This window comes from Cottoperca gobio, chromosome 7, assembly GCF_900634415.1.
Source record: "Cottoperca gobio chromosome 7, fCotGob3.1, whole genome shotgun sequence".
NCBI classification, from domain to species: Eukaryota; Metazoa; Chordata; class Actinopteri; order Perciformes; family Bovichtidae; genus Cottoperca; species Cottoperca gobio.
Window position 1 is genome coordinate 11,303,686 of NC_041361.1, and position 19,660 is coordinate 11,323,345.

General features: G+C 40.2%; 1 protein-coding gene across 6 annotated transcripts; it reads right to left on the bottom strand.

The window, feature by feature from the left end:
- Positions 1-203: 203 nt before the first annotated feature.
- On the bottom strand, positions 204-16,787 carry atf7a (activating transcription factor 7a). 6 transcript variants are annotated; one of them, XR_003832553.1, is made up of 13 exons: positions 11,462-12,363; positions 8,930-9,026; positions 8,515-8,627; positions 8,050-8,202; positions 7,810-7,958; positions 6,898-6,991; positions 6,679-6,798; positions 5,834-5,983; positions 4,834-5,022; positions 4,288-4,393; positions 3,042-3,687; positions 2,426-2,488; positions 204-1,849 (listed from the first exon to the last, which is right to left on the bottom strand). XR_003832553.1 is itself a non-coding variant. In XM_029435979.1 (12 exons), the coding sequence occupies exons 2-12, from the start codon at positions 11,507-11,509 to the stop codon at positions 3,464-3,466; spliced, it is 1,443 nt and encodes a 480-aa protein (XP_029291839.1). In that variant the 5' UTR covers positions 11,510-11,533; positions 16,740-16,787; the 3' UTR covers positions 220-3,463. The 6 variants fall into 6 exon arrangements, 2 of the variants coding, with proteins under 2 accessions (XP_029291839.1, XP_029291838.1); XR_003832554.1 differs by lacking the exon at positions 2,426-2,488; XR_003832551.1 differs by having other exon boundaries at positions 204-2,488.
- Positions 16,788-19,660: the final 2,873 nt, after the last annotated feature.

Genomic DNA, 19,660 nt, shown 5'->3' on the forward strand with positions numbered 1-19,660 from the left:
AAGGCAAATGTTTGATTATATTTCCTGTAAATGTTTCAAAGCCTTCCTCCACACTGCCAGGAATAAAATCCTAGATACTGAATCATTTATCTATTTCTGGTTCAGTCCAAACGTTATGGAAGCCCATTTCTGCCAGTTAAATAACGACTTAGTATATTAAAATAATGACTTATTCAAAAACATTGAGAGTAAGAAAACTAGAATCAATCTATAAAATACTCCCAATGTGTATGTTTTTAATTGTACAATATGACCTCAGGTTGCCGCATGCCCAAAAGTACCAGAAAAATACAGAGGACATGACCTCAGTGTCCTCAATGGCAGCTAAGGCCCTGTTTCAAAGGAAGCTAAAGCATTTCAGAGTGTATTTTAAAAGTAGAAGAAAGAAATATTCAAGTACAGGAACCAGAGTTGGAGTAGTTAGTTATCTTTGCTCCTCTCTACCAGTAACAACACAATCATGTCAGTCCATGAACACCAGGTACAGACAACTTATGAACAAGACGGTACAACGTCCTTACATAAAGTATATTCTCTCATATTCAAATACACTGACTACCACATTCTACCACAAACTGACCACGTCTCCAGTTGTTATGTAAGATTACAGCAATTTGACATAAAACATATTTTAGTCATTGTGAATTTAAACTGACAACAAACAAACTTTATAAATGTTCATTAAGATGTAGTTTCTTTAATTAAAACTGCAGCACTGTAAGTGTTCATAGTATTCCACTTGGACATGCATGGAAAAGTAAATATATTCATATAGTACAGATATGTACAGTACAAGGACCATTTTTTAAATCATCAGTCGAACAATGGGAGTGTGAAAAACCATTAATATACTATGTGCAACTTTCACCTTGTTGCATTTTCCATTAGATTGCTCTTTTCACAACAATTCTAAGTAGCATTAATATGCCGAGGACTGTAATGACGATTGTTAGTTGACCAATTAGAAAAATAAGTTAGAAGGACACGACCAAATTTGTCTTTAAAGATATCACAAAGAGGATCAAAATCACTTTTTGAAAAAGGGACTAATGACATTTTTGTGTAGAGAAACCAAACAAAAAGAAATCTGTGTGTTAAAGAAATTTGTTTCTATAGTCATCAGTACAATCAGAAGCGTTATGACAAAGGTTGGAAAGTGCTGAAAACAGCACACAACAAAAGAAAACAAGAAATGACAGAAAAGGTGCCAATGACATTACATGAAATCATGAAAGCTAAATATAGTTTGACTTTTCATTTCATATGAACAATCGTCTATAAGCGACTGCCAGGCAAATATAGCGCCAGCTCCGAAGTACAACACAACGCCGGGGTCGCCATTGGGACTGTAGGACAGGAGGTTCAGTCAAAGGTGAAAGGTTTGAAAGTTGCTGAGCAAATTCCCATTAACGTATACAGTACAGACAGGAGAAAATGTGATTTAAAAAAAAAAGAAATGTATCTGATATCACTGAAAAAGACCACGAGGACAAGAGAAGTTTAAATGAACAGAAATACAAAGCAACAAAAAACTTGCATTCTTTTAGTGCATAAAGACGTGCCCTTGTGTTAATGGACAGATATCTTGTTTTTGAAATATCACATCTTGCAAATATATGATCATATCAGACAAATAAGCGGAGAACAATATACAGGAAGACAACAAGAAAAGCGAACCGCTTGTTTAGGTGTTTATGTAAAAAATAAACTGATATCTTAGTGGGATTTCTAAAGAAGGCTTTCAGTCACAATACATCCGAATGTTTCCTCTCAAAGCTTTTCACCAGCGAAGATGTCTTTGCTGTGTCCCTCCACCAGATGACAGACGCGTGTTGGATCCTTCTAGTCACTGAAAAGAGAAACGGTTGAATGAACCATTTATTTTAAAGACTTTGAGGAATCTTCAATTAGTCATTTTTTTGTTCTTCATTGTTTTTCTTTCATTAGATGAAATTAACAAATTAAGACAAATATTTTTTTTTAAGGCTCCATTTTCTCCCCCGAGCAAACCTGTGGTTTTTTTTGAGGGATATCGGAGGCACCAATGTGATCTTAAGGCAAACATTATGAGACATTGTGTGTGTGAGAGAGTGTAAGTGCAAGTAACAAGCAGCGATATACTGTAGATTGTGTCACCGTGACCTCTGAATCACAACATAACAGTCAGGCTATTTACTTCCTGCCCCCAGAACAAGTACAAGGTGGTCTTTGGAGATTCAGATATCTGATTTGTAGTCATTATGGCTTTGTTTAGGTTTGGTAAAGAGCAGAGAGACTAAGGGGTTCATCGCACTTCCAACGAGCAGCAAGGATGTGCAACCATCCTGAGAAGTGTGAAAATAACAGTTACAGTAAGTCCAGGGCCCACACAGAGAAACACAGCCACTAGAACATCTCATATAAAATGGAAAAGGCATCCACTTACAAACCAGTAAACAGCAAAACCGCCTGTTCTAGAGGAAAGTGAGGAGGGGAGAGGCTGAATTCCCTTCAGATCAGAAACAAAAAAAAAACGAATTTAAAGATAATACACTGTCAATCCAACATATTTTGGTTCCGTGGATTTATCTGGGAGGATGTGCCAATTCATAAAAAAAAATATATAGCTGCACAAAGCTGTATCAAGAACATAACACCCTAATAGAAAAAGTCACATGCTAACAATCCAGCTATTAACGAATCAGATCAGGAGTAGGCAAACTGCTATGTTCTGAAGTACATGAATATATACGCACAGAACTAATCACACACAGTTTATTAATTTTATCATAAAGGGGAGTAATTGAGGTAAGGTTTTTGGGTCCATGTTGAGATCACATTGAGGTGGAACCATTTACAAACGGTTTTGTTTGAGATCTGAGTCACTGACGTCTAGACAACTACTGCATCTTTGGAGCCAAGGATGTAAGCAGTGATGGCGTGTGTGGGTGTGTGCATGGCTAAAAAGTCGAGGAGCAGAAGGCACAATTCCCTGCTGAAAACAGTGTAAAGCCCTGCGTGTTGTTTGGTATCTGATTTGATCGGCAATGTTTATGCAACACCTGTGTGTTAGAAACTGTGCGCACGCGTCCACGTGGAAGGTTCATTACGGCAGTACACTTAGAGCGATGCAGTCCAGTGAAGAGTCATTTTGACTGAGGGTGAGGAGAGATGAGCGGGGAAGCACAGAGGGGAAACGACGATGGGAGGTTGGAGTCCAGCCCCTGTAGTCTATGGCAAAGTGAACAGGAAGCTCTCTCAAAAGTCTCAGTCCATTCCCAGAAGGCTGTTGCTGAGCTCCAGGCCGCAGCATGATGGCTCCGCAGGAGGGTCAGCGAGAGCAGAGGAGTGCAGCGAAGGGGGAAGGGGAAGATGAGAAATTTGGACTTCTAGACCAGGGAAAGTTGGGAGGGGGGGTCCGCTGCTCTTTCCTACCCCTGGGTGACGAGTGTGAGCCAAGTCTGGGCCGCGGTGGCATCGCTCATCATCTGGCAGCAGTATGTGCAGCCATGATAATGTGAGAGGGTCCGCTCTCAGACCTCTGATGCTGACCCATTCCTGCCAGCACAGACATAGCCATGGCCTCAGCTGCTGCCCTTGAGCTCAGGCCGTTGTGCCCTAAGGGGCTGTGCGCCAAAGAGCTGTGCTGGATCACCGGGGCAGGGGAACCTGTCTGCTCTGAGGTGTCTTTCATGCTCTCTTCTGCAACTACAGAGAAAAGAAAAAACGACAGGCAAAGATTTAAACTTGTTTAGCAGTTATTTAACAATATACGGAGCCCCTCTGGGGTCACGTGGTAGAGCAAAAAAACTCAATGTGCCCTTGGATTTACAATCCGTGCGCACGGAATACTTAAGTGTATTTTGATTATCAGACTTAAATTACTTTTCACTTACGGCCAATGAAGTATTTCTTTTTGAACATTGTAGTATTGCTACTTTTACTTTAATAAAGGATCTGACTTCTTCTTCCACCAGAGACCAGGTACAGTCCAGGACATTAACCCGTATTATTAAACAAAGCAATCAACATATAAATGAATAAATAAATACATATTACAGCATGGCTGATCGGATACACCATACTGAAATGAAACCACAGACACATTATAAGTTCTGTTCTTAAATATCACTGCAGCAGCAGATAAAAAGCCACAATGTACAGTAAGGTACTTAATGTAGGAGATTACTTCACGATTGTGAATTACGAGGGGAGTTTTGCAGCCCCAGAGTGTGTACACATAATTATGAGTGATAAAAAACACAAGATACCAGGTGAGTAACAGAGCTTCATTTTAAAAAGGTTCACCTAAGTAAGCAGTCTTCTTCTGTAAATTCGTCACAGGACAGTCTTTGTGGGCCAGCAGCAGCTGCTTCAAATGAGCCACCTCGTTCCGCAACAGAGACACCTCATTCTGAAGGATCAGAAAATAAGGACACAATACTTATAATACAACACTTTCCAATACTTCATAGGAATTCATATCATAGTTAAACATACAGCATACACAAAAACCACCTCTAACACTGGGTCATATGTTCTTCAGCGAAGAAATGCTGTAATGCTGTAAACAGTGTGGTTTCCAGGAGTGGTCATTCAGTGTGAAAAACAACCTTAAACCACCAAATAGCACAATAAGGATGTGAAACAAGTTTCAATGAGTCCCACAGTTCCAAGTCCTGGAAGTTCAAACATTTGTAAAATTACCCAATGCTGCCGGAAAGTGATGGAAAACACCTTAACTTCCACAACTAGTTGAAAGCCTGTCGACTGTGCACAGTGAGTGTGACTTTTCAACACAGGCCCACCGCAGGCCACATTTCACCCCCGCCCACCCTCTCCTGGCCCACTCACCGACAGTGAGACGTTCATGTTGCAGAGCTCCTCGGCCTTCTTCTCTAAAGAGCTGACCCACATTTTGCGTTTCTGTCTGCAGCGTGATGCCGCGGCCCGATTCCTCTCGAGGAAGCGCTGCCTTCGCTCATCTGGGTCATCTTCTGCCGTCCGCCGCCGACGCCCACCTGTAGGCTGTGCTGGAGATACCTAGAGGGAGAACAGGACACAGGGTGAGAAGGAAACAGAGAGACAGGGGAGGGGAGCGGAAGATAGACGAGAAAGAAAAGGGAAGTTTGAGTCATAGTTTCATTCTTTTGGTCAGAGCACATTATAGTCATCTCACTACAAGAAGTACAGCCCATCTTTCTGTAACTAAAGCAGGTGATATGCCATGCATAAAACAAGGTTCAGCTCACAGCCTTTTGGTCATTTCATTAGATGTTCCCACATTTAAGTGACAATGGTCTCATTCACCAACTGTTCTTAAGAAAGTTCTTCTTAAAACCCACTTTGTGCCGTTTTGACGCAGGAGCACACTGCTGACATGCTTGTGCAACATAATGAGTTTTCTTAATTTCTTCAGTATAATATAGGATTTAAAATACAATTGCATTTATAAAAAAATGATATTCTTATTTTGTATTATTTTACAAAGCATTAAGGTCTCTTAAAATAATAAACACTACACTAATGATTCTTTTACATCCGCTGCTGAGTGACACGACTAAAAAGGACAGCTAAGAGCAGTTGGCATCCACTTCCTGCAGAAGAACCTGTGCTCCGCCCTTCAGACCTTTTCATTCTTGACTTAGTCCGCTCAACTTTTCTTTTCAGTTTCCGTGTGTGCACCCTGCAGTCTCGTGCCCTTTTATCGGGATAAGCTGCGCATTTACCGGCTAATTAGGGTCAACTGGTACTGGTGCTTTCAATTTACGGGATTCATTATCATTAACACAGGTGCGAACGACCTGAAAGCCATGTTATAGTGAGGTCTTTGACTATAGACAGCACAGTGTACCTGAGGTTGTGCAGGTGATGGTGCATCTGGATGTTGGACCAGCAGCTGACTGTGCTCTGCCCTCTGAGGTGCCATCGGGCTGCCGCCCATTGACATGATGCCCATACTGTATCCTGATGGGCTGTGCTGTGACAGTGCAGCCTTCAGACGCTGCAGGAGAACAATATGACCAACATTAATAACAAGCACAACTGCTGCTCACTTACACATTTGACATGCAATACATCTGTTTTCTGCTAGCTCTGATGTTTTCATAAAAGAATTAAATAAGCACCAGGTTGTGGCGCTCTTTGCCTACTTCTCCTGACTTCTCTTGTGCCTGTGTGTCAATGAAAGGAGCTCTAATTGTGCAGACATCTGCGCCCATGCTGCTGCCCTGACAATGTCACACAGTTCCAGCTCTTTTTCAGCAGCACATTCATGTGACATCCTGTTCTTTCTCAACCATTTTGTACTAGGTTCAGCTCTGGAGGCTCTGTAGCTGATGTGAGCCAACTAAAGTTATATGTGCCCCGAACAATTTTCAGAAGAAGTTGCTTTGGGATGTGGCGTTTTATCCAGCTGGGAGTAAGAAGTTGGAAAATAACTGATTGTGGCAGTGAAGGCATACAACTGGTTAACAGCATATTAAAGTACACAGTGTGTACTCTGTGTGTACTTTGTAGTATCGTGGAATCAGTACAAATTGTGTCGTCGAGGTGGAAGGGTTAAATAAACAAGTAACTGCAGTAAAAAGTCATATGATGAACAAACTAAGACATTGCAGCGGAAGGCTGGAGGGTGAAGATGGAGAAAAAAAGAACAGATAAAGAGATATAAAAATAGAAAGCTAATCGAGTGCTGACCATCTTGGCCTCTGAGTGGATGCTGTAGCCAGAGGGGGAGTTAGAGCCGCTGCTGCTGCCTCCCAGAGGAGGGCCCGGGATCCCAGGAATGTTGGGTACCATGCACATGGGTCGAGCGAGCTGGAGACCAGAAAAGATGCACAAATACGAATGTATTAACAACTTGAACTAACTTCTTAGCTATAAAATGTACATATCTAGACTGTTGGTGTGCCTTACATTGATGACAGAAGGCATATGTACTGGACCAGGGAGCACAGGCACTGCCTGACCAGAGGGAAGCATCATCATGGGGTAGTGGCTGGTGGGCGAACTAGACAGGCAGACGGGAAGTTCAGTCATGTTTGTATAAATTGCAATTTGATACTACAAAGTTTCTGTAAAATTATTTGTCCAAGTGTTGCACACAAAGACTGCTCAAACCCACAGATATGTATATCACATTTCCAATTTTTTTAATTTAATTTTAGATACAATATATGTGAGACAACACAAAAAACATATGAGGGCATCTTGGGTTTGAAAGGTTCACTCATAAGCATTTACATCACATTACAGTTCATTTAGCTGACGCTTTTGTCCAAAGCGACTTACAATAAGTGCAAACAATCCTGAGGATACAACGCCGAACAGCAAGAATCTTGTAAGTACAATAGGTACAATCGTATAAGCATCATATAAGGTTCAACATAGTGTTGGAACCAGCAGATTAACAACCAGAATATTAAAAATGTGGACTGCGTGTGGAAAACGTTTTTCTTAAAGAGCTGTAAATGTATTTAAGGCAAATCAGAGTAAAAGCGGTCATCAGGGGTTAGGCATGGGGCGATATAAAGATTTCACATCACGATTATCCTGGCACTAACACATACTGGACTCACTATACTTTACATTTAGTGAAGAAACATATATTTGTAATGCATCACTGATAGGACACTTCTTTTTGTGAACATCAGTTTAGTGAAAAACAAGAGTTCTTCTTTAATTCCTGTATCTTTTAAGCTAAGACTCTATCTTTCAGTGCTCTGCCATGAGTCTCATGTAAGAATAGTCACCGTTATCCTGATAATGGCATTCCTCCAAGACGATCCCTAATAGAAAGTCAGTAGAAGGATGTTTAACTTTACTCACCACAGGGTACGATTGGAAGGCGGTGTCTGTGTGATGACGGAGGTGGGCGACGGCATGGTGGGCTGAAGGGCATCAAAGCCCAAGTGTAGTGGGAGGGAACCTGGGCGCACAATTGTCGGGGTGGGGGCTGAACTCCTGGGCGGTGTGTCCTGGGAGAACAGCGGTAGAATAGAGGTAAGTACATAATTTAAGGATCCACCCTCCTCTCTACACACTATTCTGTCCTACTTTAACTTTAACCTGAGGATCTATGCTGTTGTCTGAATCGTCAGAGAAATAGTCGGGGCTGCTTGGCAGCGAGGAGTCGACCTCCACAGGATCCTCTTCTTTCACCTTCACGTCTGATGATGCCTGCATCCTCATGTCCACGGCCACAGAGTTGGGAGCAGGGAGCTGAGACAAAGACAGTGAGTGTAAGTGCACATGACTTATCAAAGATACTCCTAGACTACAGTACGTTAAAAAGGAAGCTGGTATTCATCACACAAACAAAAAGAAACACAGCATCCGTTATTTTAAATACGCAGAGTCATTTAAATAAAATCATCGTACCAAGCTGTTGCAACAGTTTAAATCATAATGAAACACAAAGTGCACAAGGCAGGAATTTCTGCAAGCAATACTTTTTGACTACATCAACACATTGAGGTAAGAAAAAGGAAGTACGAAAAAATAGTTCATTATGTGGGCCAAAGCCTTTCTTACAGAGTTCTTTGCTCTCTTCTCATAATCGTCCTGATCAAAGGAGCTGCCCAGCTCGTTGAACAGACCGACCTCCTCGCAGTTCTTTAGGAAGCGGGTGGGAGTCGGTGTCTGGTCTGGCAAAAGGGAATGAACAGAGGTAACTATTCAAAGTGATGTTTTCACACTTAGTTCACACTCATTGAATATAGAAACCCACACACTGATGCTGAGGTATGCTAAACAGTAGGGCTGTACCAAATGTCATTTCTATATATATATATTTAAAGCTTCTACTGAGGTTTTTGAATGAAGCTTCAACAGTTTTCCTTTTTTTACAAAATACCTATACTAAACAGTCTTCATCTGAGTGCAGGGAGAGGATATTTGAAGAAGAGGAAGAGTTACGCTTTGAGTTTGTCTCCAAGGCAAACAGTACCTGCAATGATGACGGAGTCGGTCCTGGCTGGTCCAAATTTCAGAGTCATCTCATGCTTGTGTTTGTGTACAGCCAAGTGGTCCTCATTGGTAAACCTCTGGAACAAGTGAACAAGAAGAAAAGAGGAAAAATAAGCACATTATATGCAGTGGCCTCCAGGTAATTGTCTACTTGTTCTGGTGACTTTAAGGAAATAACCAATAGAACATTAACCCAGATATCCTATTGCAATAATAACAGACAGATAATCTCTTGGAGATGTAGCCCAACACGCCATGCTGTGTATCTGTGGTGTACAATTCCTCATGTCATGTAAGAGTAATGGTGGAAAATTGATGAAGTTTGAAAACCAATGGCGTGGAAAAATACCAAAAGCAAATGAGCAGAATTTGCAAATGTGAGTGTAGCTGCAGGAGGTCTGGCAAATCAGACCTTTAGTGGAGAGCACAAACAGCCGTCGTCTGAGACACAGCACTTCTACTTTGGAGAAGTGGCGAGGTGAATCAGTCAAGAGACGTAGGAGGAATAATCTTGGCTCTGGTGGCAGCCTATTCACCATTCGCTGCAGCCTATTTTGGGGGCTGCGTCGCAGTTGCGAGTTCGGTCGTGAGAGAGCGAAGTGGAAACAGTCAAGTGTCAGGGGGCTTATTTTTAGCCCTACCAGGCAGCATCACCAATACAACTGCATGTCTCATTTGTCTCTTTCCTCTGAACCCGGCTACTGGATCTTGCAGAGGAAACTATCTTCGACTAATCTCCCTGTATGAGACACTGGCAGCTAGGATTACTTAGCAGTCCACAGTTAATGCTGGCCATCATAATATGGGGGGCTGCTGCTGTTGTTGTTGTTGTTGTTGTTAACTTGGTAAAAGGAAAACCAAGAGCAAAGCCAGGAGTCAATCATCCTCGTTCTATTATGGACATGATTCAGACTTTCCTGGTGGACAGCTGTTGCTTGTAAAGGGCAGAAGTAAAGCGGCATTTGGACATAAGGCGCTTGTAACTTAAAGGATGTTCTTTGTCTAAATGTGCACAAATAAATATCGTCAAAGATGATAAGATATAAATGCAGCGCGTCGTAAAGCTTCATAACAATTTGTATGATACTTAAGCTGGTATTGAACCTACAGTAATCAATATTTTTACATTACCCAGCGTCCCAACACATGTTTGCTCATGAACACAGTGAAGCGTTTAGCAGCTACAGAGCCAGATGCACATACATTTACAACATTACTTCATTTTATATTTTAATGATGTATATATTTTAGCCCTATATTTCAACTTTATCATTATCTTAAGTATTAGATTCTCATTTTGCTTTTACTTGCATGTTTTTCATTTCTTTAATGAGCATTGTTGGAGGGAGCCTGAGATCCAACGACGTGTCTGTCGTGCGTATGATAATAAAGAGTTTAAAACTTGAAGTTGACAGAGTGAAGATTAGATTTCATTTTTCATTTGGAGTTAGATTAGACTCCAGATGAATGATAATGTTGCTTGTTTGCAAACATGTTCACGATGACACTTATCGACCCGCACTGTCATCGTCACTTTTCCTTGAAAAGTTTCCCGGTAATTCTGTCGTTTTATCTAACTAAATTAATAATGATATCTAAAAATGAAATATGCAGATTGTTTACATCAAGGAAACATGTCAAAGGAACGTTTAAATGTTCAGGGAAGGGGTCCCTAGGTGTCCATAATGTTCTGAGATGAAAATAACCAACGATCATCATTTATTTATCCAACACATGTTTAACTGCGTTACATGCCTGTTGTTCAAACCGCAAATTCTGTGATCGCGTCTGATCGGAGAATATAAAGCGGCTTATGAATCACAAATGTTTCTTAAGCACATAAACACTTTCTTCCTCCAGACCCCAGGAGAGATAATCCATCACTAGTTCTGAGGATATCACACCCAACTGAACACAGGACCAGACAGCTAATTCAACACAGCATCAGACATGAAGTTTCCTGTGTTCAATAATCATGAGTCCTCCAACACGCTCCTTTTCATTTGCTGTGATATTGGGCCAAGAACCGACAATGCACCGTGTTACTGGCATGTGAGAGCACTACTGGCACTGAGTCACTGCCGTGGCTTAAACCTGTGTCTGCAGGCGCTAGAAGTCAACAGTGACAGGTTGAAACAATAACTGTATTCTGATTACTCACTGGAGCTTCCAGTGAGTCATTGCTGAAAGAGACGGCATTGTCTCCCAAGACAGCATGTTAGCTAGAATGCGATCTGTGTGATGATCATTAAGATTGTTGCATTAATCCCAGACAGTTAGCTTAATCTGGTAATGAGACAAAAGTGTAAAAGCAGAGGGTTTTCAGGGTTCTCTCATTGTATATATATGAAGCTTTATTCTACTCAAATCAATTATTTTAGAATTAAAAATACATTTAATCATGAGGCGTTACAGTCAACTGCTGGAGAGTACTCACACAAGTGCAGAAATACTCCACACCACACACACATGCACACACCTGAAAGCAAGGACAAGCAGGGAGAAGACTTACCTGTCCACAGCCATGAGCAATGCACACAAAAGGTCGGTCGTCCCCCATTTTTGCAAAGAGCTTGCAATGTAACTGTGGGAGAGGAGAAGAGGAGAACATTGCTGCGTTTTATTTCTTGATTTGTCAAGTGGCAAATCCTGAAAACAACAAAACAGGGATGCTGTGGCTTGTAGTCTTTGGTCTGAGCAGGAAGCCGAATGCTAATTTAAAAATAACCCTGGCAAAGGAGCAAAACAGGCACAGAGGCAGCGAGACGAAGTTTCCCTGGTGATACTTCCTTCACACAGGGGGGCTTCTGGTTGGTGAACGAGGAGCCGCTTACACGAGAGAACAACTGTTTACACAAAGACATCTCCCTCTCGTTCTGTCTCATTTTTCCTCACGGCCAATCCCTCCTTCTCCCGTTACCACTCCCTCTCCTCACCTCTCTAGCACCTCCCAACCTTCTACCTTCTTACCCCTCATTCAATCTCGCTGTACATCAGCGCTTTCTCTCCCTCCACTTTCTGTGAACTCTGTGAATCCACAGCACAAACATCTTGAAATGGGCAGATTGACACCTTGACCTGACCTCACCTCACTTGTACTCGTTGTCCTGGTGGAATCCAACTTGTTTATTATTATATATTATTATTTATTACTTACCTATTTAAATGTTCTGTATCAAGTTGCAAGCGAAGACCAAACATTACTGATAATACATGAATACTGACAATGTTATAAAACTTATAGCATGGCTGTAAGTGCTTTTGTACAATAATGTTGAGGGGGGGTTAAAGTATTAATAGTGAGAGGCATTCATGTGCAAGTCCAGGGAAAGACCACCTTTAAACTATTTTCATTATATCTTAACTTCAAATAATATATTGAGTTATATCCTTATATAAAGATTGTATTAATGCATCTCCCACATCGACCTTTTCTAGCGATGATTACAATGAAAATGACATATTTAATATTAATTAAAGTAATTGTGCATAATAACCCTGCTGCTATAACGAGTTGCTGAATAAATTGTCACATTTAATCCCCTACATTACATTCCCTTTACATGTTCCCTCACTTCTGGTAGGTTTGTCCTGATTCATGAGGAGAAGAGGTATTTACATAATATATATAATAATAAACGAACATCATTTTGCAGCCCTATGCTGTAAAAATAATATGAAAGATGTTATTAGGGTGCTACCTAACGCAGCATAAATATGAGGCACATAAGATTTGCATTGTTGGGCATTTGAATGCACTGGAAACAAACCAAATGCTACATCCCTCTCTTCCTGAGTACTGCTGAGTAATTGTCAAGACTTAAATATGCACATGCTTATGTTTGGCTTCTCCTCCTGTTGTGTCTGAAGCTGAAGTGACACAAACTAAAGCTGTGGGAGGCTCACTGCCTTTATCAGCTGTCTCCACAAAGGAGAATAACCCCCCCCCCCCCCCCCCCCCCCAAGTCCCCAACTCTCTCCACAGCTGATCAACACTCCATGTGAAGACAAACTGTGAAAAGTTTAGAAAAATAACTTGTTCAATGATTTAAATCAGGGAATTGGAGGGTTGGTGATGGCGATGGAAAAGGGACATTAATGTTTCAGCACTCTCAACGGGCCCAGAGTGACGTCTGGCAGGAAGCTATTACACAACGCTGTCCCACTGACGGAACAGCCACTACCAACATGCATCGAGGACCTTGCTGTATATACAAGTAGAAACCTTTCAATAAACAAAGTGACCAGTGTAATACTCAATAATGTTTCACTAAAACACGGTCACAGTCTTTGACTATGAAGATATGACAGCCGCTGTACTTTGTTTAGTTTTGACTCGTTTGTAAAGCTTGTGGAAACATGTTCATTTAATCTGCTGATGCATAATGTAGAGCTGCAACGATGAATCAACTGCTAATCGTTAAAGTAATTTCTTCATGCAAAATATGGAAGAAAGCTGTTTTCAGCCTCGTCAATATAAAGATTTCCTGCCGTTTTATATTGTATTAAACTGAATATCTTTTAATATCTTAACAAGACATTTAAAGACATCACCTTGGACTTTTTATCACAATTTTCCGACCAAAGAATCGAGAAAAAATTAATCAAAAATTAAAATAAGCTATTCCACAAACTTGAAAGCACTGTTAGTTAAACATGTTTAATACTGTAATATAGTTACTGACCATGCTGACCTCTGCTGTACCTACTACATGGATTGAGCATGTAGCCTAACATTATTGAGTGGGACAGATTATTCATTACGTTGGCGAGGCATAAATGTCTGAAAGTTTTCCCAGTGTTGAAGTCAGTATATTTTCCTCCTTCCATTTCTCTCTCTGCCGAGGACAGCTGCCCCTGAGCCAACACATGATTACTGAAGCCTTGCGTTGGAATACAACGCTCTCCCATGACGCCGAGCATGTAACAGGCCTAACCACTGTGTCTCTCAGCTCCATGTCTTTATGGAGGGGAATCATGCATCGAGTTTGCAAGCAAAAGCCCTGTCCTTCCCCGTGCAGATCAAAGGGCTGATAAAGCAGAGCAGTCTGATTTCTTGCAGACCTCCCATGCTCTGGAGAAAGGCAACAGGTTGGTGCCAGAGGCCCTCACAAAGTGCTTCCAATCCACTGAGTCTATATGGGCAGAGATGTGTCTGCAAACGAGATACTCCGTCTAGCTCGTTATACCGAGGGTGTGGACTGTGTGGGGAAATGGACACATCTGGCCTGAGGACTGGGAACAGATTTCAGAGTTTACATCTTACTAAAGACATGCTAGACATTAACTTGGCTAGCGGGCTGGCCCCAACATGAAAAGTGGGATTTGATTTTGTGGGAAGTCCACCATAAATTTCAGATGACAGGGGTGGAAAAATACCATTTGTTTTCATAGCTTCCCCAACCAATATCTTAACCTGATTAAAACAGATGTGTTGAGGTCTTTTCTTCAGCATCTATTGCCTGGCTTCGTGTAAGACAATCTATCTTAATGCAAATCTTCCAAAACTGCAGCACTGTCTGCAATCCTCTGCTCGATTCACGTGAATACAGAAATGACGCTAGTTAGTTTACTACTTTGCTTGTCAGATGCAACTCACTGCGAATAACTATAATATAATTAATGAGTTGACTGCGTAAAGTTTTACTGCACAAAGTTAAATGCTCGGCTACATGCAGACCTCAACTCTGTCGGATGCAGTAAATCAGTCTGCTGGTTACATTAGTCCTGATGCACACCACTGATATTCATTACAGGCATGTATATATCAAGTCCACCTATTTTCGCCTCCTTTCAGCCAAGGTGACATGGAAGCAGTCAAAGTTCCCAAATTCCTGTCCCTCTCATTGAGCTGCTGCCAGAGTCCCACCATTAACTTGGATTTCTCCGACTCAGCAGGTGTAGGGGAACGAGTCCCGGCTATAATCAGCCACAGCCATCCAGTGTTTGATGCAGCCTGCTAGGAAACTGACTAAACAAACCGTATTAATAGCTCGCGCTGCAGCCATGACTCTGGAATCTGAGGCTTGAATTGCCAGAGGGTAGGGGAGACCCCACAAAAAGAAAAAAACAGTAAAGGAGGGGGAGGGAGAGGGGGAGTGTGAAATAGTGAAAGCCAGTCAGCAATGGATCAATTGAAGGATCGTGGATATTTGCTGGATGAAAGTTGAGGTTCTGTAAATGTGGGCTATGAGCTTTAGAGACCGGAGATCCAAGCTGTAGCCGGGTGTGTGCAACAGCCAATATGTATTTATGTAAGCAAAGTGAACCCGAGATTTGATAAATGGAACAAATGAAATCCTATATCCATGTCTGCATAACTAACCAGGCCTGAAAGCTAAATCCATGTCGAGCTAGCAGACAATGCAGGACAATACAGGATGGACCCACCAGGGCAGTTTTTAAAAATGTAATTTAAAAAACTGTACCGAGGTTATTCATGGTCTGCAAGCCGTGACAAATTACAAAGAAAAAGACCATGTCACTTGATGATGTGTGTCTCAAGTTATGTCTGCACAGCCTCTGGTGCTGACATAACTTAGCAAAATGTTTAATTATCTATAGCATTATCAGTCAAATACAGAATTAACAAACCAATAATAAAATGGACAGACTTCAAATCACTGACATTTCAACCTAAGGCACATATTTTTACATAAAAGAATACACGCTCATATATATATATATATAAACATCATCATATGTGTAATGTGACATTGTTTAAGCTGCAGCAATGAACATTTCTGCTGCATGCTCATTACTCAGAGTGGGTCAAGATGTTTGATGGGACAAAGCCTGGCTGCAGTTCTCTCTGGTGTAACTTTATGTGATGGAATGAGGTATAACTCTGCCAAAAACATGACCTACATTCCTAACGAAGGTGTTGACATGCATGGGGATGCGGATCTTGGGGAGTTCAACAGCTCACATTGCAATACTATAGATATCATTATCACTTGAGACTTTGACTTCTTTACAGGCTCTTCTCGCCCAGACAAAGATTATCATCACATCATATTATACCGCCAAAAAACCGACAGGAAATAATTTTCGTGCTGTTTTAGGCATGTAAAAGAAGTCAATGTAAAACTAAATTCCCAAAGTCCTACAAACTTTAGTTCCTTCTTCCAGACAACGCCAACTGGCTTGAAAAAAGTTTGTCTCTTCTAGCCTTCATTACCGTCTGGCGACATACGGGCACACTTAGCCCTGCCTTTTCCCGTAACAAGACCGCCTTTTCTTTTCAGCAATTGGCTATAAGCACGTCAGTCAACTGTATCTATCGCATGCGACGCTTTGGACCCTGTCAATAACACCGACTAGCTGAATCTCATTGGTTAGAAAACCGAAATCAACTTTTTGTATCCACGAAAAACTAATGGCTAGCTGGTGTGGCTAGCGTTAACAACAGGCCGAACGCACATTCACAATGTGTAATAACAGCACTACTACCAGCCCCAACAATGACAACTAACACACATCAACACTCAGTGTATTATATCCGAGGTGAACTGGTATGTTTTAAAGGCATTACGGACAGTCAAAGTCACAAAAGCAGAATAAAACTAGCAGTCTGTTGGTTAGCGGACTGACACTTGAGTGCAAAGCGAGACAGTGGGTCCGAATGAAACCTTGTAGCTGCCACAACAGTTTTGACAATTAAATAGACGTAAAGTTTTAACATCAACAAACACTGAAAACTGGCGCGCTGATCGATACTTTGTCATAGTTTAGTGTAGTCTACATATCTATGGTGAATTTAAAGGGTAATAAAGTGTTTACAAACTCACCCTTGCGCCCCTCTCTCTGGCTCCCCTCTCCTCTCCTCTCTCTTGGAATTTGACACTCCCCTCTCCGTCAAGTCATCGCGAGAATTCATCTCAGTTCTCGTAGCCACATTCCTTACATTATTATTATTATTATTATTATTATTATTATTATTATTATTATTATTATTATTATTATTATTAGTATTATTAATATTAATATTAATATACATAATAATCATAATAAAAAATAAAGATTTAAATAATTTCAAAATTAATTAAAAAAAATCAGAAACTCATGTAACCCCCCTGTATGACATACTTAAATGTACTATCCTTTACTTTAAATTAAAGACTATTTATATTAATTTATGATATTGTTTAATTTAATGATTTCAAATGTATGCACATACATTTATTGTCTTATTTGTTTATTTGTTTTTAATTTTTATTAATTTAAAATGTTTACTTCTCGGAAACATAAGGATTTTAATAATGTGCTCAACCTACATTGCTGTTTGTGAATGTGTTGTTCAATAAAGACAACAACAACAAAGTTCTCATAGTCAGACATTAAGAAATGTATCCAGACATTGAGAGGAGAGGGTTAGGGTTAGGGCTAGGGACACAATTTAAAGAGTTTTTGTCCTTTAATATTTTAAACATTGAAGAAATTGGGCCAACATGCATACAGAGGAAAATATTACCTCTGTCAATGCAGACACTCAATATAAATACACAAGTTGTCTCCTCAACATGTGGTAAACCTCTAAATTACCTATTTAATTACTATGGAGGCAACATGTTTAATAACAGCCACCAAATAAAGTGTTATAAAGACGTTTAATTCATAATCAGATCACAGAATTGAATAGGTAATTCTGTACTAAGAAATAGAACATTAAGCCACCTAATTACACACATTAAATGTAGAAGCTACATTAGTGTCGAAAGCAAAACTTAAGTGACTTTAAAGGACTAACCGTAAAATACAAAATTATATTATATTAAGTTTTTGTGCTGTATTCAATTATTGAATTAGTGGAAAAAGCAGAATGTCCTTTCTTACATTTTAATAAATAATTTAACACCATTTTTTATAAGACTGTGAAAAAATATAATTCTTCTGGACATTTATGATTAAAGAATTCCCCAAATATTAGTCACAAGACAACATTATCTCTTTTCATTTGATGGGTTTGACTGATCAAATGTGTCTCCCTAAAAAGCAGTTGAGTGCATGTGAGAAAATGTGGTCACTGATTAAGATATTATATATTGATATTTAACTTTTTCTTTAGGAGCTCATTAGAAGTTGAGGTTGTCATTGGAGGAGTTTTTCCTTATCCAAATCGACGGTCTAAGGATGGAGGGTGTCATATACTAAAAGATTAAAATCCCTGTTCAAATTACTGTTGCGTGATGTGTCACAATACACATGATAAAAGCCAAAAGTTAACACTATTGTATGAACACACGAACACTGGAAATGAGGGGGGTCTTTTTCCCTCTTGGTTTCCTTCCTGATATTCTCACCCTATTCTCTCTCTCCTCGGAAGTAAACGTCCTGACTGTGGCAGTACAAGGCAGCATGGTGTACAAACCTCAAACAATAGACCAAAACATTATTAATACATAGAAATAAAATAGACTGCCATGGTTAAATTTGAAATTATGCAAGCCAGCGTCTTGTTGCATGTTTGAAAATACATAAAGTATTAAAGACAAGGCAGTTTCTTTGTTGTTTTTGTTTTCCCTTAGGGCAGGAGTCAAACTAACTTTACATACATGGGCCACATACAGCCCAATTTAGGTGGGCCGGACCAGTAAAACCATTACATATAAATAACAATATCGCCGTCTTCCCTTTCTTTAGGTATAAAGACGTACATTCTTAAAAAGTTCACAATTAAAGAGGAATCTATTTACAAAACAGATGATTATCAGTCTGAGATGCCTGAAGAAAAATAACTGCAATTTCAACAATATGTCTCAGTTTTCCCATATTCAGTGCACAATTTACAGATCACATTGGATCTACAAAGGCACAAAAGATTTACTCATGTATTTGAACAACAATGTAGTGTTTTACTTCTTTATGAATCAGACTTGTCGAGATATACAAATGATTTTAATTTAAAATACATTCACATTCCACCAATATTGTATTAGGATAGAAGTCTGATACAGATGTGTTTGTACTGAAGCTGCTGTTTGACAATATGTTGCACAGGGGTCAATATCTTTAAACATGACCACTATAAGTATTCATTGTTTTTTCAGAGACCTGTATTCTGGTCAGGGTGGAAAAGCCTCTGCAGCAGCATTTTACATGAAGTAAGCTACTCACGGTTTAACTTGCCCCTGAGACCTGACATCTCTTAGCCTTGACAAGTGCAGCAACATTAGGTTTATAGGACTATCAGTGCATTTTATTGAAACATTGGAATAATGATCTCTCTGCTATTTTCACACTTTGCAAAGTACTCCAGTGAGCCTGATTGGACCCTTTGGCGTGCCGGTTCTGGCACATGGGCCGCATGTTTGACACCCCTGCCTTAGGGTCTGTGACCTACTCGTATCTATTATTTCTGTCGTGTGGGTTTTGTATTAAATTATGTTCTTGAAAAATCAATCAAATATTGTGGCTTTGTGGCTTTGTAGACTGAAAAAATAATTGATAATTGAAATTGGCAAAAAACCTAAATAGAGAACAAGGTTACATCTCTAAAATAAAATACATATACCAAAAGAATAAAGACCAGGCATCTGATGTAATCCACAGCAATTGTTACGTAACATCAGAAATGTCCTCCAATATACAAATAATGCCAAACAGCTCTTTCAGAGGCCGTTTAACAAGAACAATGGATGTGAATTCAGAGACAAGGCTATAGCGCCCCCTGGAGGATAATATGAGAACTGTATGTGCATAAATGTATTTC